The sequence below is a fragment of the Lynx canadensis genome, chromosome F2 (assembly GCF_007474595.2).
Source record: "Lynx canadensis isolate LIC74 chromosome F2, mLynCan4.pri.v2, whole genome shotgun sequence".
Classification (NCBI taxonomy): domain Eukaryota; kingdom Metazoa; phylum Chordata; class Mammalia; order Carnivora; family Felidae; genus Lynx; species Lynx canadensis.
In genome coordinates this window covers 34,519,607-34,537,655 of record NC_044320.2, presented here as the reverse complement: position 1 = coordinate 34,537,655, position 18,049 = coordinate 34,519,607, and the positions used below count along the sequence as shown (strand labels likewise).

At 38.5% G+C, this 18,049-nt stretch overlaps 1 protein-coding gene across 2 annotated transcripts in view; it reads left to right on the top strand.

Annotated features, from left to right (window-relative positions):
- ATP6V1C1 (ATPase H+ transporting V1 subunit C1) overlaps positions 1 to 17,647 on the top strand; it is a 48,082-nt gene extending 30,435 nt beyond the window's left edge. The window contains exons 6-13 of one of the 2 annotated variants that reach the window (XM_030303759.2): positions 1,112 to 1,203; positions 2,234 to 2,332; positions 4,321 to 4,389; positions 11,787 to 11,879; positions 11,972 to 12,065; positions 14,327 to 14,424; positions 15,272 to 15,398; positions 16,740 to 17,647. In XM_030303759.2, the coding sequence (XP_030159619.1) occupies positions 1,112 to 1,203; positions 2,234 to 2,332; positions 4,321 to 4,389; positions 11,787 to 11,879; positions 11,972 to 12,065; positions 14,327 to 14,424; positions 15,272 to 15,398; positions 16,740 to 16,835 (768 nt within the window). In that variant the 3' untranslated portion in view covers positions 16,836 to 17,647. The remainder of the gene's footprint in view (positions 1 to 1,111; positions 1,204 to 2,233; positions 2,333 to 4,320; positions 4,390 to 11,786; positions 11,880 to 11,971; positions 12,066 to 14,326; positions 14,425 to 15,271; positions 15,399 to 16,739) is intronic. The other variant, XM_030303760.1, reaches the window with a different exon arrangement.
- The last annotated feature ends 402 nt before the right edge of the window (positions 17,648 to 18,049 follow it).

Sequence of the window (18,049 nt, the reverse complement as noted above, 5' to 3'; positions counted from 1 at the left end):
TGAGTAGTTTGATAATATAAAGTGGTGCTCTGACTATGACTGAAGTCTCCTTATTTTGGTCCAGTTATCAAGGATTTAATCATCATTTTCTGATACTATTACAGATGAGGAAATAGGCTCAGAGAGGTGAATTGACTTACCATATTGCCACACAACTGATAATGGTAGAGCTGAATTGAAACTCGTTCTTCAAATGTTAAATCTGCTGATTTGTATGTTCTCCCTACATTGTTAGTAGTTTTAGGACTCTTTTTGAAAAATCAGCTTCTGTAACATTTATAAATACATCTAACCACAATTTTAATTTAATTGAAAAAATACTCTATGTAAGAACAGTGGCATTATGAACAATAAAACTCTATGTACCTTCATTACTTTTGGAAATTAATCCTTCAGCCTTGTGAATTTAAAGCTTTTTAATTAATAATCTCTATACCCGGTGGCTTAGATTCCATTTATGGTTTAAGATGTAGTATCATAACAGTAATTAAAATATATGTGGACTAAAACATTATCTTTAGTAGAAAAGATTCATATGGAAATTACCAGGGTTATTAAAAATGAAGGAAGTTATTTTTTTAATCATCTTTTAAATTGTGCTTTTACATCAAAAAGAATGAAATCTTGCCACTTGCAACAATGTGGATGGAGCTAGGATGTATTATGCTAAGCAAAATAGGTTAATCAAAGACCAAACCATATAATTTCAATCATGTGGAATTTAAGAAACAAAAGAGATGAACATAGGGGAAGGGGGAAAAAAGGAGAGGGAAACAAACCACAAGAGACTCTTGACAATAGAGAACAAACTGAGGGTTGATGGAGGGAGGTGGGTGGGAGATGGGCTAGATGGGTAATGGGTGTTAAGGAGGGCCCTTGTTGTGATCAGCACTGGGTGTTGTACGTAAGTGATGAATCACTCAATTCTATTCCTGAAACCAATATTGCACTATATACTAAAATTTAAATAAACATTAAAAAAAAAGTTGTCCTTTTAAAATAATAGTTGTTACATCAGCAACTAGTGGTATTTGTTTTTTAAAGTGTTCAGGTACAGCTACTTTATTTCTGTTAGAAAAATTTCGCTTATTTTTGTTTTTCATTTTTAAAGGGAGTGACTCAGATTGACAATGACCTGAAATCTAGAGCATCCGCATATAATAACTTGAAAGGGAATCTTCAGAATTTGGAACGGAAGAATGCGTAAGCATATGTGAATATTAAGAATTGGGCAAGTGCTGAATGAGCTATTGTTGGGGTTTAGTGAATTCCAGTTTATGCTATTTCTATAATTAAAATGGTGTTTTTTCACTTCACGGAGAAAAATTTATTAATTCAGACTAGTCAAAACAGATGAAGCTGATTTATTCTTGTTTTATAAAACTTGTGAGTTGGGTCCTAATTTGTCCCTTTATCCATTTGTGTTTTCACTGAAAGATTGCCTAAAATTGTTTCAAATCGAATCATAGTTTAATTGCATAGCAATCACCTGCTGCTTAAAAGAATTCTATCAAAGAATTCTATTTGAATTTTATCAAAGAATAATTCTATCAAAGAATGTAATTTGTCTGTTTATCTGTTTTCCAAGTTTAGCTTTTTTACATGTTAGATTTTCCAAAAATAGGACACGTTTGTTTTCTTGATCTCATTGTAGTATGACCACTGCAAGTGTAGCTTTAAACGTTTAACTATTCAAGTTACACATTCATATTCCAGAGGGAAAGTTGGTTGGATACTATCAGTGGTACAAACAGGGCAAGTCACTTTCATTATGAAATGTACTGGGAGACCAAATGAAGACTGATTTGATTATTGGGTTAACTAACCAAAATTGCCTAGGATCAGATGATACCTGGGGAGAGGGAGGAAGATCAGAGATTGTCCTTAGATGATGTAATTTTGTAATTATGATGAAATAGGTTTTAATTGGCATACAATGAATAACACTTGCCCAGTCAAGGTACTAGATATACGTAATCAGGAGAAGAGTTGAATTATAATAAAGCAAACACAAGGGGAGATACTAGAGGCAAATATTGATAAATTGTAGCATTTCTTTGATAGTGAGGGTGGGAAATACTCAGCTAAATTTAGTCATCTTACAAAGTAGAAACGTTACCCAAGACTAATCAGTCTCTTGAGGTGTGCACATAGTAGATGTGAATGTAATTAGCCTGATACTTCTTATGTTATGGAGGCATGATCAGCCTGATTATTTTTGTTCTCTCCTCAGAGGAAGTTTGCTAACTAGAAGTTTAGCAGAAATTGTGAAGAAGGATGACTTTGTTCTTGATTCAGAGTATCTCGTCACATTACTGGTCGTGGTTCCCAAGTATGTCTTTTATTACTTTTGCTTGTTAAAATATAAAAAAAATGTTAGTGTCTGATACTGTAATTTGAAGTTTTCCATAGAACTCAATTGTAAAGGGAATATTATTACGTTGTCATTCATTCCATCAACTAACATGTACTCAGGTGGCACGTAAGTAGAATTTAGTTCATAATCTGATAATGGAGACATCAATTATAAATTGAGATTCCAAATCAAATTTAGCAGCTTAGTAGAGTTGGCTTATTTAAAAATTAAATAATGCTAAATTATTAGATTTTTAAAAAAATATAGATTTTAGATTTTTCGGAGTAGGAAGCTTTTGTTTTTCTGAAAAATCTTTTTTTTTTTAAGTTTATTTATTTATTTTGAGAGAGAGAGAGGAGGAGAGGCAGAGATGGGGAGAGAAAGTATGGAGCTTGAAGAGCCCAACGTGGGGCTCAAACTCACAAATCTGTGAGATCATGACCTCAGCTGAAATCAAGAGTTGGACGCCTAACCAACTGAGCCAGCCAGGTGGCCCTTGTGAAAAATCTTTATGATTGGTTAGGATGAATTAAGCCCTTTAAGAAGCAAAGGATAGATTAGATCTGGGGTTGGCAAATTTTTTCTGTAAAGGGCCATATAGTTAACATTTTACACTTTGCAAGCCATAGGGTCTGTGTTACAGCTACTCACCTTTGCCATGTCGACTTCGTGGTTGTAGCTGAAAGCAGCCATACACTGTACCTACAGAATGGATGTGGCTCTGTTTCAGTAAAACTTTGTTTACAAAAACAGTTGCAGGTTCTCGGCATAGTTTGCTGGGTTAGATAACCCTTTGAAATCTTTGGATTAGGTCTTCTGTGTTAATTAACATTTGATCATTGTTAATAAAATGAGGCCTTTCGATACTCATAGGAAGAATTAGAACTCTGTGTGCATGTGTGTCTATGAGAGAGAAACACTTAATGATTTCACTTCTGACTTGAACTGAAGTCTTGCTATCAGGGAATCTTTGGAGGATCCAAACTGAGGTGGAAAAGTTGGGGATTCTTCACAGTATCGGTGTACGAATTCTTCCTTTGCTGTGCTCTCCATTTTTTTTATCTGGTTACGAAATGGGGAGTATTAGAAAATTATGCCTCCTGGAAAGGATGGGAAAGCACCTCCATTGAATTTACTGTGGCTACACTATCATCTGACTTCTGCTTTTCTCCCCTAACTTCAGAATACTATAGAACAGTGATTTTTTATAATAAATTTCTGTGTGTCTATGTTTTTATGCATGTAGGAAAATAACCTTTGTGCAGATAAAAGATTTGTCTCTATTTTTATTGAAAATTTGTGTTTAAAATCAGACGTTTTTATAGTTTTCTCTTCGCTATTATTGAAACCTAGGACCTGGGGCACCTTCCATGATGAATTAGTCACTATCCTGACCTATAAATCCTGTAGTTCTTTACATTGCAAACATAACCTTCTCCCCCCACACCCCCAAAATCCGTTGGTCTGTAGAGAAAGTTGTTGCACAATGTTCCGTGGAGCATGGTTTACTGTCACTTAATTTACTCAATACTTCCTGGTACTTTGTGCTTTTGGTAAATAGTTTGATCCAGCCCTTCATAATGGCCAGTGAACAGAAATGATAGTGATTTCAGTATGGCCTTTGAATTTATTTATTTTTAATGAGGTAATGCATTATTGACTCTGAAGTTTGAAGGTAATTTAGAATGTATACTTTGCTTTACTACCTTTCCAAACTTAGTTCTAGGATGTGCCTCTTTTGCAATAGTTACTGGATGTAAGAGAGTGGTGAACTGTATTTCTTGCTTCACTGCTCACCGTATTTGAAATTCATTCTCAGTAGGAAACTTGAATTTTGTGTGTGACATAGATTTGAAGTATACTTTAGTTGAATTTCCTGTTTGTCCCATATTTTTTTCTGTCTCAACATGGCAGGAGGTAAGACTTGTTTTTCTTTTCCACTACTTACTGTACCTTTTTTGCAGGTTAAACCACAACGACTGGATTAAGCAGTATGAGACACTAGCTGAAATGGTAGTTCCAAGGTCTAGCAAGTAAGTAGTAGTCTTTGTAAAACCTGTTGCTTTCCTAGAATTCCTTTTATAGTTGGGATGTTGGGTTAGGAAATATCTTTTTACTTTTTCTTTGTGGTAAATTTATGGTTTCAGAACCATCTTTTTCACCTCATAAATAAGTTACGCCAACTCTAGTTATCACGATCATGGACCTGAAGGGGATTTTGTACAATATGATCGACTCACTCATGTTTATAGATGTAGAAGTTTTGAGGCCGCAGAGGTGAAGTGATTTGCCCAGAGTCGCACATCTCATTAATGGCAGGGCTAGAATTAGAACCTGGGTCACTGGTGTGGTACTTTTTCTGCTGTGCTGTGCCACCTTCTGAAAATGTTTTGTCCGGTATTTATTGTATACATACTGTGTGTCTGCCATTCATTTCTCTTGCAAAGGAAATGTACCAAAATGGCTGCTAGAGTACCATGTTGTTCTGTAAATACTCACCATCACTTTCCAGTGAGCATAGAGACTGTGTAATCTGTATTTTCCATTAAAAATTTTGCATTTTAAATGTATAGATTAATATACATTATCTAATTTGATATTTACAACAATTCTGTGAAGTAGTTGGAGCAGTTATCGCTCTTGTGGATAAAGAAGTAAAAATGCAAGAAGAATTAAATAGTTATCTAAGGCATATGGCTGCATTTGGCTGTATTAGTGTCCGGTGACAAAGTTAGGACTAAAAGTCAGGTTTTTTAACATTAGGGCTCGTACTGTTGACATTACCTTGTCATTTTTTCCCGTGTTCTATCATTCCACGTGAGATGTTCTCCGAGGAAGTATTAAATACAGTATATATGCATCCCCCAAGGATTCTTTTGTATGGATACCCCTCAAGAGGTGGCAACATGTGGTGAGAGGAAGGTATAGCAGATAGTAAAGAAGTGGTATTAGTGAGATTGGGCCCATGAAGTATTTGCTTTTCCAGTTTTTATATGGGAGGTAGCTTAGTATAATAGAGTACTGGACCCAGGGATTTGAGTTCCATTGCTGGTTCTGCTACCAACTTGCTGTGTGACCTGGGGTAAGTCTTAATTTCTCCGGGCCTCATTTTCTTTGTAAAAAGAGCATAGCACCTTCCCAGTACACGTTATGAGGTTGTTTTAAGGCTTGATAAGGTATACAAAACATGAGGTCATGTGATTATCGTAGTTTCATGAATGTTGATTTTTTGAGAACTAAACTACAAACCCCTGCTCATCACAAATTTTTTTTTTTTTTCCCATTTCGGGGAATACCTTCTGTTCACACACCAGCCCTTCACATGGCAAACTGAAGACCAAGGTGGTGTCTTCATATTAGTTTTCCACTGAAGCTGACAAATAACAACTGCATATACCTTTGTACTCTGTAAGCCATTAAAGCCGAAGAGGTTGACTTGGTGTCCAAGAGGCAGGGGAAGGAGGGGACTACGGACCCAGTGCATATGGAATGCAAGTTGTATATATGCCAGGCCTAAGGTCCAGAGGAGTGGTGTGGAGACACATTTCCAATTTACTCTGAAAGAAGGACTCTAAAAATATTACTTCAGAGAGTTACATCTTTTGAAGATTAATTTAGTAGTTTAGAGGAAAAAATGCCAGGTGGGAATGGTTTAGTGTAGACAACACCTGTCTTCTGAATGACAGATAAATACTCCCTGACCACCAGTCGGTGGAAACATCTGTTCTACCTTTTTCTCAGTTCAAAAGACATTTGGAACCTTTGCCGTGAGGCTTAGCTTTTTAAATTTAGTCCGCAAGAACAGCAGCATCTCAGCCGGCACCGTGAATAGCACGATTCACTCGTGGGGGACAGACAGGCTGTAGTGGGTTAGTCTGGAATTTTGTCCATTGTTCAGGAAAGAACTCTAGGACTTGATGCTGGGGTTTTTTTGCTGATCATAGTAACTAACATTTTTGAGTAGCTGCTGTGTGCTAGTAATTGTTCTAAGTGCTTATTTTTAAGTCATTTGTGAGTAGTAATGCATTCGCTTGTCGCTTTTTGGTACTTAAGTCCTTACTTGGGAGCAGTGAAGAGGAGAGTGGAATTTTGAAGTAGGAGAATGGATTGAAAAATACTGTCTTCAAACCTGAAGGAAACAATGTCACTTAAAAAGAAACCTTAGAATCTTGCTATCTGCAAAATTTTCTACTTAACTCTTAAAATTATTGCAGACTTTGAGCCATGCCACTGTTGTGTAGATAAGTGTAGGGATGGATGCGTGTAAATGCCATGCAAAGTTACGGCCAAAGAAGTGGAGGCTGCCTGCTGTTCTGCTTCTTGTTGGAAAGCCTGCTCAAAGAGAGGTGTTTTTTACCACCTAAGTGGTACTTAGAGCTACCACTTTTCTTTTTTACGTACTTCTGCTTGTGAAGATAGTCTGACCAGGTCCAGTTGCTAGTTAGCTTTTGCCTTTTCTGTGTTTTTGGAAGCAGTACCACAAATGCATTGGTTCTTCACTGAGATTGGTGTTCAGGGGGCTAGAGGAACGTAGCCAGGAAAGCCTAGAAAAAACTTGTGCAGAGAAAAGTTTCCTTTGGGTTGTATAGCTGGGCTTGCAAAGATAACTTTTATGAAGAAAAGCAGGAGAGATGCCCCTGCAGTGACATGGGAAGATTGGTTAGGGGACAGAGAAGATGGCAGGTCTGAGTCTTAGGAGTGAACTAAGAAATCAGAAGTGGCAGGCAGAGTTCAGTGAGCTCCAGAAGCACGGCCACTCACATGGGTTACTGAAAGTGCCGCGAAACACCTGGAAAATGTTGACGTTTCCTTCAGGCCTGGTTACATCTGTGTGAAATAGTGCTGCTACTTCTATGTAATAGAACTAAAAGAAGGGAGTGTGTTTGGGTCATTTATTTGAATCTAGTAGAACTTAGGCAAGCTGAGTTAAGCCAAACTGAGCTCCTTTTTAGGCTGTTCCTGGCCAGTTCCTAGCCAGCATCACATCTGGGAAGTGTTTACGTCCATGTTTAATCATGAAAAGATGGTACTTTCTTACCTCTTTCCTCTCCTTCTGGTTTTCGTTTTGTTTCTATACCTTGGTCTCATATATCACTTAAGGTCACTGCTTGTTTTGGCTTGGTTTGAAATCCCTCCAGCTTCTGGCTTGTCAGCTCCCTGATCCCTGCCACTCACAGATCTCCAAGTCCACTTGATTTTTGTATGCTCTTCCCTTGCCACATGCCTGACTTCTAGAAAGGCTTTACTTTTAGAAAGGCTTAAACCTGTAATCCAGCTCTTGACCCAGAGCCGCCTTTCTGTTTTTTTTTCCACTGTGACAGAACCTGCTCTTTGACCTTGTCCACATCTCTAGTCCACCCCTTTACATTGACATTGTTGATTTCCTCCAGTCATGCTGCTTCTCCTGCTGAACCTGGACTCTGAAGTCATCACTTTAACTGTTGTCCTGCATGCACCATCGTCTCTGGACCCTGTGACTTCCTGTGACTTCCTCCCCTCATTAGCCTGTAATGCAGCCTCCTGGCTTCTATGCCTGAATTGCATGAGTGAGACGGAATCTGGTAGCCCTGAGTATTGGCTAGTGGACTTGGGCTCTTCTGTCTTAGTGGGACAACCTGTTCTTCTGTCCGCGCCTTTTCAACCACCCCCAGGGCTCTGGCCTCTGCCTGCGGCTTTGGGACCCTGAAATCTCCGTCTGTGGCCTGGTGATCCCCATAGTTTCAGACTTACACGCCTGGATTTCTCGGGCACTGCACATGTCTGTACGTCGGTAACTACAATAGGACATTGTCCCCCCAACCTCAGCCTCAGTCGCCCATCTCCCTTGTGTGTGTGGGAGCAAGATCTGCCTAGTTACCAAACCAGAACATGGGAGTCTTTCATTTCGAACTCTTCCCTCTCCCTCCCCCACCCCCGCCCCACCCCAATTTAACCAGCTGTGTTATTTCTACCATCCGTAGCATTTGGTTGAACCATATGAAATTGCTATTTTGTAGGTCAAAAGTGGCCAGATACCAACAACTTCATACAGGTCCACCAACTTAAAGCTGTTCCTCCCCCTCTTCCCCTCCCCCCCTCCCCCGCCCCTCACCCCTCACTCCCATAGCTACTAATACTGCTTTAGTTTAGACTCCCATCTCTTGCCTGGCCTATTGTAACTGCCATTATCTGGGCTCCTTATCTCCAATATTTTCTTCTTCTCATCAGTCTCCTGCATTGCTGCCATTTTCATTTTTGTGGTGTACCAGTCTGTTACTGGCACGTGTGTGTACACACACACACACACACACCCCCTTCGTACCCTGTGTTCCAGCTACACTTCTTTCTGGCAGTTCCCCAAATGCACCATGCTATTCCACACCTATATGTGTTTGCATATGGGCTTCTACTGGCATGTTCTCTTCTTTGCCTGTCTTTCAGACTTCCACTTGGCATCACTGCTTTTGTGAAACTCTTTAATGTTCTCTGAGGTAAAGTTGGTTTTTGCAATTATTTTTTAATGTCTATTTATCTGAGAGAGTGGGAGAGGGAGAGGGAGAGGATGAGTGGGGGAGGGGCAGAGAGAGGGGGAGACAGAATCCGAAACAGGCTCTGGGCTCCACGCTGTCGGCACAGAGCCCGACGTGGAGCTTGAACTCATGAACTGTGCAATCCCCAGCTGAGCTGAAGTGGGACGCTTGACTGGCCGAGCCACCCAGGTGCCCCTGAGATAAAGTTATTCCCTTTTTGCCCCAATATGTCACATATATCTTCTGATACACTGACAACTCTGAATCGTGTTACTTGTTTCTTTCTGTTTCCTTTATTAGACCCATGTCTTGAGGTCAGAGAACCACTTTGTCTTAGTTTTGTTCCTTTTTTTTTTTTTTTTTTAAGTTTAGTTTTGAGAGAGAAAGCACAAGTGAGGGAGGGGACAGAGAGAGAGGGAAAGAGAGAGAATCCCAAGCAGGCTCCACACTGTCAGTGCACAGGCTGATACGGGGCTTGAAACCATGAGATCCTGACCTGTGCCGAAATCAAGAGTTGGACACTTAACTGACTGAGCCGCACAGGCACCCCCTAGTTTTATTCCTAATACGTAGCAAGAGCTGTGCACGTTTATAGAGAGACGCTGTACGTGCTTTTGTGGTGGTGGTGGTGTGTGTGGTTTTTGTTTTGTTTTTGAGGCTGAGTACATGTTAAATGATTGAAAGTCCATTGTACCAAGGACACGTGGTTGGTTTTTTTTATAAGATTTTAAGAAATATCTTTCCTGGGGATAGGAAGGAAAAGCAAATAAATGGTTTCTATTTATTTTTTTCTTAATAAGGTAGCACAGCAGGATTTAGTCCTAAAATAAGACTGAATTTTTATCGTGTCTCCCTTCATCATAAGGATTTTAAATACACCAAACAACTTCGCCGTGATCTAGGTCTCTACATGACAGAGGAGCCTGAGTAATAGACACCCTGCTCATGGTCTCAGAGCATGTCAGACATCAGGCGCTTTTGAAATGGTCTTTAAAACAGCAGAGTACCATATGAATTTAAAAGATCACTGTGACAGTGGTGGGATATTGTTAGGGGTCTGTAGTAGCCTGTCAGGTTGGATTTGGATTTCTTTTGATCACAGTGTGCATATTAGAGTCAAACCTGGTAGACCAGAAGATCATTAAAGGTTTTTTATTAAGTTCTGTCCACTTGGTAGCTGCCTTGCTTTGGATTTGATAGTCACTGGGAGCAGGAACTAAGGGTAATCGTTTTGAGAGGGCACCTTTCATTTAAAAAAAAAAAAAATTTTTTTTTTTAAATTTTATTTTAAAGTAATCTCTGCATCCAATGTGGGGCCGAATCTCACAACCCCAAGATCAAGAGTCACACGCTCTGCCGACTGAGCCAGCCAGAGAGGGCACCTTTTAAAAGGAAGTTTAAATGTTCTAAATCCACAGTAGCTGAGTTTCTGTCTTTGTCAGTGATGACAGTAGCCATTCCTCCCAGAGGCATCTGCTGGGCCTATTGCTGGAGAGGAAGACTGAGAATCAATGGCTTCAGTTCTTCTAGCCATTCTGCATTAAAGCATTGTAGTTGCCTCCTGAATTAACTGCCAATCAGGCAGTTCTTAGACTTCCTGGAAAAACTAAACTTTTCCCCCCCTCCCCACCCCCTTATTTAGTAAAATATCTTTGAATTCCACAAGCACTCCCTCAGGTTTATAAAACATTTTTTTCTGATTTTAGAAGTACCATGTTGGGGGCGCCTGGGTGGCGCAGTCGGTTAAGCGTCCGACTTCAGCCAGGTCACGATCTCGCGGTCCGTGAGTTCGAGCCCCGCGTCGGGCTCTGGGCTGATGGCTCGGAGCCTGGAGCCTGTTTCCGATTCTGTGTCTCCCTCTGTCTCTGCCCCTCCCCCGTTCATGCTCTGTCTCTCTCTGTCCCAAAAATAAATTAAAAAAAAAAAAAAAACGTTGAAAAAAAAAAAAGAAGTACCATGTTGTAAATAAAAACTAAACAAATAAAAAAAAAAAACCCGATACAGGAAAGATAGAAAGGAGAAGAGACCCCCCCCCCCCGACCCGCCACCCACCACCAAGTGATTCTCTGGCCCCACCATCATCACTGTTGGAACAATTCAGTGCATAGCTTCATAGACCTCATACGTGGGATTCTGTACATAAGTAGCTGTAGGTAAGTTTTGAAAGCCAAATCAGGATCATAGTATACATGAACTGTGAAGTTTGCCTTTCCAATCAGTGGGTCTTTCCCCCAGGCATTTCAGATGTATGTGGTAGTTAAAATTTTCCCATCATGTCTAGAAAAGTCATTCCAGTGATGTCCATGGGAACTGTGACTGGAGGAAGTTCTGATCTTGCTGCTGGGATCATCTAGAGCCTAGAAGGAAGCCCTGAGATGCATAAAAAAAAAAATCTGAGATGCGTCAGAAGTTGTTTAGACCATTGCATTTGTCAGTTTTTGAGTTAAGATGTGGAGGGAGACAAAGGAAAGATCTGTGGTAGCAGGCACTGGCAATGCAGAGAAGGGTGGGCCAGGCCTCAGTGGGCTGGGTTGGGCTGGAGAGAGAGAGAATTTGTTTTCCAGAAGAGAAGAAGGTACTTATTGCAAGAAAGCAGGGAAACTCTGGAAATAAACTGGCTCCTGGTTTTGCCTCAGCCGGCCTGGCACTGTTACAGATTGAAAAGCATGGTCCTTAGAGTTTGGACACTTCATTTGAGTTAATGTTGGATTTTTTTGGGTTAGAGAGAGGTAAATGTAACATAGGGCTGTGAAGGCATTGTAAATAAAAAATCGTAAACACAGATGGTTAGCATTGAGGTGGTTTGGGAAGAAGGGCTGCTGCCCTTTACTGTTCCTCCTCCTCCTGTTTGTGAAGTCTGCCCTCAGTGTGAAAGAGAGGAATAAATATCAAACTTTAAATGGACTTTTTTTCCCCTATAGTGTACTCTCAGAGGACCAAGACAGTTACCTTTGCAATGTCACCTTGTTTAGGAAGGCAGTTGATGACTTCAGACACAAAGCCAGGGAAAACAAGTAAGATTATTATTTTTTGATTTTTAATTTGTTGATTACCTTTATACACAGAGTGGACAATTTTGGTTTTCTCCCCACTCCCCAAAATTTAGATTCATCGTTCGTGACTTCCAGTATAATGAAGAGGAGATGAAAGCAGATAAAGAAGAAATGAACAGGCTTTCTACTGACAAGAAAAAGCAGTTTGTATGTGTTCTTAATACTCAGTATTATCAGTGTTAAGCAAAAGAAGAGGCAGTACTGCTTTCTTCTTTTTATTTAAAAGAAAAGTCTGATTTTACTTTTTAGACACTTGGTTTTAGTTATTTTTTCTATTTTAATAGTTTTTTTTTTTTAAGTGTATTTATTTATTGAGAGAGAGAGAGAGAGACTGACTCCCAAGCAGGCTCCACGCTGTCAGTGCATTGCCCGACACAGGGCTCAAACTCATGAACTGTGAGAGCATGACCTGAGTTAAAATCAAGAGTCATATGCTTAACCACTGAGCCACCCAGGCACCTCTGGTTATTATCTCTAAACAAACTTCGATCTGTGAATAGTTATCTGGAAATCATACCTTTAATTATTCCATCTAAATCCCTATGAGCGATTATTTTAATTAAATAGTATTCTTTCTTTTTCAGTAAAAATTTTCACTTGAGGCAAATTTTTTTAATGCCGCAATCTTATACTGAAGCAATTGGTATTTAAACCACTGGAGAGTTCTAGTATGTTCTGGGCAAAATGGGGAAGGGGGATAGAATTGTGAAAACGGAAGATGGTGTCAACTTCCTTGCCATCTTTGAAGTGCTCGATTATTGTGAAGACAGAAAGCTTGTATGGAAGGGGAAGAATGACTGAAAATGGATTTCTCTTGAAATGCAAGAAGAAATAAAAGCAAATCCCATTTGAAATTATTCCTAGGTACTTTATAAACCATATCATCTCATTTGGGATAAAACTAACCCTAACCAAGTAATGCCCAGTAAAACCAACTTGTTAGGAAGGACCAAAACCCTTTTAAAGAACAGATATTTTAACCAAAGATTTTTCACTTTGTCTTATGATCCTTTTTCCTTAAATTAATTGGTTGGTACATTGAATGAGCCTAATGATGTTGTCTTAATAACTTAGCTGAACTGATCATGTATGTCTTTTAAGTATTGAGAGGCAGTATTGAGTTATTTGAAAGCTGTTTCTTTGAAGAAGTGTTTTTATTTAATACTGGAAATCATACTGAATACTTTAAGTTCAAAAAGAACTTAATGTAATCAAATCTTTAAAAGTTTGGAATGTGCAGAGGTTTAAGAGATCTAGATGAACATCCCTGATTTTACAAAAGAAAAAATTAAGACCTAGGGATAGGTATTAAATGATTTATTGCAGGGTGCCTGGTGGCTCACTCGGTTAAGCATCTGATTTTAGCTCAGGTCATGGTCTCACAGTTCATGAATTCATCCCCGCCTTGGGCTCTCTGTTGTCAGCACAGAGCCCACTTCAGATCCTCTGTCTCCCTCTCTGCACACCCTCTCAAAAATAAACAAACATTTAAAAAAAAAAAAAAAGACTTATTGCATAACTTTTTATCCTTGTTCCTGAGAAGTTGTTTGTAAATTGAGTTCTATTTTAAATGTCTGAAATGTATTGCATAATACATCCAGGTTTTTGTATTTTGGTTTTCAAGCATAGGGGCACATCTGTATTCTGTATCAGTTTAAATTACTTTCATTAAAATGTATGTCTTTTCCTGTGTAGTGAGTAGGTTCTGTGAATTGTCTACTGAGGTAATAGAGTAGTGACTAACCCTTTAATTTTATTGAAGATGAAGCATCCAAGATAATGAGAATAATAACATTTTTAAAAACGAATTATAATGTGATTTGATTTTCTTGTAGATTCTTACTAGATAGTCACTCCTTTAAAAATATTTGATTTGTTGGGCGCCTGGGTGACTCAGTTGGTTAAGCGTCTGACTTCAGCTCAGGTCATGATCTCCTAGTTCGTGAGTTCGAGCCCTATGTTGGGCTCTGTGCTGACAGCTCAGAGCCTGGAGTCTTCTTCAGATTCTATGTCTCTGTCTCTCTGCCCCTCTCCTCGTGTGCTCTCTCTCTCTCTCTCAAAGAATAAACATTAAAAAAATGTTTAAAAAAATAGGGGCGCCTGGGTGGCGCAGTCGGTTAAGCGTCCGACTTCAGCCAGGTCACGATCTCGCGGTCCGGGAGTTCGAGCCCCGCGTCAGGCTCTGGGCTGCTGGCTCAGAGCCTGGAGCCTGTTTCCGATTCTGTGTCTCCCTCTCTCTCTGCCCCTCCCGCCGTTCATGCTCTGTCTCTCTCTGTCCCAAAAATAAATAAACGTTGAAAAAAAAAATTAAAAAAAAAAAAAAATAAATAAAATAAAAATATTTGATTTGTCAATTTTAATTGCCATTTCTATACTAAATTTGTGGTAATTTTTTTTCCTTTTTATAGGGACCACTTGTACGGTGGCTGAAAGTAAATTTCAGTGAGGCGTTTATTGCATGGATTCATGTGAAAGCGTTGAGAGTTTTTGTTGAGTCTGTCTTAAGGTAAAGAAAGTTAATTAAGAAACTTGAAATTGAAGGGGTCATAGGTCCCTTTACATTGGCCTCTTTGTTATAACACACAGTCCAGTGATGGGAAATTGCAGCCGAGAAACCGAAGGGACAGCTATGAGGGAGAGATCGGCAGTATCACACGTGCATGTTAGTCTTGTCCTTAATACCAGGATTAGAAAAAGTGGTCCATGCTGCTGTACTCCCTGATTCTTTTCTTGTGTAGTTAAGCTAAAAGTAAATTATACACTGTTTAGCCAATGTTTGCTTAAAAGAAGATCTTTTGTATGTTTTATGGGTAGTTTAGTACACAGTGTATTGGTGACTTATTTGAAATCATTGTTTCATATTAACCTAAAATATTTTATTTTGAGACACTTAAAAATCTCAATCATCTTGTGATCCTCTGTACATTTTGCTTATATTAGAAATAGTTCAAAATACCTGCCTGTAGCCATGCTCACTCTTTGTAAATTTCATTGGTTTTTCAAGATGTGAGTAATTATGTTTATTATTATGAAGGTGTCTACTAAGTGTACATATTATTGCTATTTGCTGGGGGCATTCATAGATTACCTTAGAAACTGAAGAGTAATTAAAAATAATTCCTAGTAGACAATTGGCTCTCATTTTAAGGAAAGATTTCTAGTGGACAGTGAGGACCAGAGAAGATTTGAATTTCTTTGTATAATTAACTGAGCTTGCAAAGGTGATCATTAAAATGAGGTACCCTCTCTCTATTAACTGTGATTAAAGAAGAGTATGAGAATATTTGCTTTGAAACAAAAGTCTGTTTATATGTTTACTTGTGTTACACACGACACGTTTGCTTCCTGATAAGGTATGGCTTGCCCGTGAACTTCCAAGCAATGCTCCTTCAGCCCAATAAGAAAACAATGAAGAAACTAAGAGAAGTATTATATGAATTGTATAAACATCTAGACAGCAGTGCGGCAGCTATTATTGATGTAAGTACTTATTCGGTATTTTATTAGAGTAGGAACTGGAATTAATTTCAGAAAAAATTATTGGAAGGAGATAGAAAAGGGATAGTAAATATCCTATTATTTAATCTATCTTTTTTAATTGCTTTGAGATTCTCCATTAATCTGTTAGCTAAACATAGCAAGTAATTTACATTGTTTACCGTTTTATACTAGTTAGAGCAGTGCTTTGCTTGTAAGCCAGTCATTATCTTGCTATAGATCAGATGTTCATAGCTGTAGAAATAAAGAAGCAACCAGTGATACACTTGTTTACAAAAGTTAATAAATGGCAGAGAAGAAGAAAATAAGTAGTTATTTTAACTGTATTTGGTAGAAGTAGCGAAGTCAATAGAGGAGCATTTTAAAGGGAACTGTCAGTTTTCTAAACGGGTGTCTTTATATCTTCTTTTAAACAGAGGATATAAACAACATACGTGTGTTTTTGTTATTGCCGTTTAAAATTGTAGTGGGCTTTTATTTCATATTTTTTATTTCAAATACCTTGTTGATTTTCTTTTCGTTTTAAGGATGGTGGTAGTATGTCACTCACATTTGCATTAGTTAGAACCCATGGAAAGTCAGTTTTTCTTGATAGAAGAAGATGAAGGAAATTACTTCCTACATTATCAATAAAAAATGATGTCCAACTATTTGATACATAATTTCCTACCAGTGTATTCTTAAAACATGCATAAATAGTAAGTGATATCAGGGGTGCCTGGGTGGCTCAGTCAGTTAAGCGACTGACTTTGGCTCAGGTCATGATCTCACAGTTCGTGAGTTTGAGCCCCACATAAGGAGGGCTCTGTGCTGACAGCTCAGAGCCTGGAGCCTGCTTTGCATTCTCTCTCTCTCTCTCTCTCTCTCTCTCTCTCTCTCTCTCTCTGGTCTTCCCCCGCTCATGCTCTGTCTCTGTCTCCTTCAAAAATAAATAAAAACATTTTTAAAACATTTAAAATAGTAAGTGATATCATTAAAATTATGCTTGGTTTACTTCTGTTCAACATTTTATAAGCCATATGTCCCATAAACCCAATATCCCAAACCTGAGATTTAAAAATTTTTAAAGATTTTATACATTGATAGGATTATGGTTAAACACCTACAGGCTTTGGAGTCAGTGCTTAAATCTGGCTTTACTACTTACTGTGTTTCCTCATTGGCAAAATAGGAGTAATAATGCCTAACTCAGATTAAATTAGGGTAAACATACAAACTTAGCCCACAGTAGGTGTTCAATAGGAAGGTGAATGGTAATACTTAGTTTCTTCTTTTTTTGATTTCTGTAAGTATTTCATTGAATAATTCTGATTTTTTCCATAGGCTCCTATGGATATTCCAGGCTTAAACCTGAGTCAGCAGGAATACTACCCCTATGTGTACTACAAGATTGATTGCAACTTGCTGGAATTCAAGTAAAAAAGAGCTCCTTCCCAGACAATCCTGTCCTTGTGTTGGTGTATTCTAACAGAAATAGGTTACAGTATGACAGTACTTTTAACTCTCTATTGTCCTTTGCTTGCTTCTGACCCCCCTCTCCTAGGTGAGTTCTTCTGTAGTGGTCCATTTCTCAGTATTTTCTTGTTCAAGGAGAATAGATGTCTTATTTCTTTTTATTGATCAGGTCTGTAAATGTGTACTAAAAAAAAAAATCAGAGTTTATTTATAAACAGAATAGTTTATTTAAAGACAAGGTCTTTCCTCATTGTGGTATGCATTAATTCCATTTGTTACTGTTGTGCACAAAAACCTTGTTTACAAGGGAATGGTAAACGTTTATACCATTTTGTTCACTGTATTTAGTAGACATAACTGTTTAATAGTGACTGAATCATGATGTAAAGAAATGTGACAATATTCAGGTATGTGCTTTCTCAATGTTTCAAATTACAATCTGTGAGCACTGTTGACACCCACAGGAGAGAATAAAATGACCTGTGCAAAGGTGCATTGTGGTGTGTGTAACTTTGGAAGGTGACAGTTGAGTTTGCGAGTTTGACAAATGATACTGTAGCTAACTTGCTGTCCCACTTGCAGGGTTTTGTTATGTATGGAGTGTCGACCATTTGTGTCTGACTCGGGTATGATTTAAGTGTGCCAAATCTGGGTCCCAGCACAAATGTAAAGATTATTTTTCAACGTATGACGGATATTTACATTTGGACACTAGACTTTGAGTTCGCTCAAATTAAGAGAAGGGCCAACTTTGAATAAAGTATAGCAAAACTGTGCGGTTTCGGTCATTTGTGTTGTGTAAGTCCTTATTTTACAGGTTTCCTTCTTAAGATTTGTGATAAAAGTCTTCATTTTGACATATATGTCATTGATGACATGGTCTGAAAAGAGGCAGTGTTAGTTTTAAAAATCTCTGAAATCGTGTGACCTAGTTTCACATCCTGAAGGAACTTTTAGAAGCGGGTTTTGTGGCAGTGCGAGCCTTCCTGTGCACTCCCAGGCTCGCACATGGGAGAGAGAAGTTTCTGTTGTAAGGGCATTTCTAACCTATTCTATTCCTTCTAGAAATTAACCTTCCAAATACTTTCTACTTCAAAAATTTGTATTGTTATTTCAAGAGAAATTAACTTCAAATTCAGACTTTTGTAAAGTAAACAATGAGAGATGACCCTTCCTGC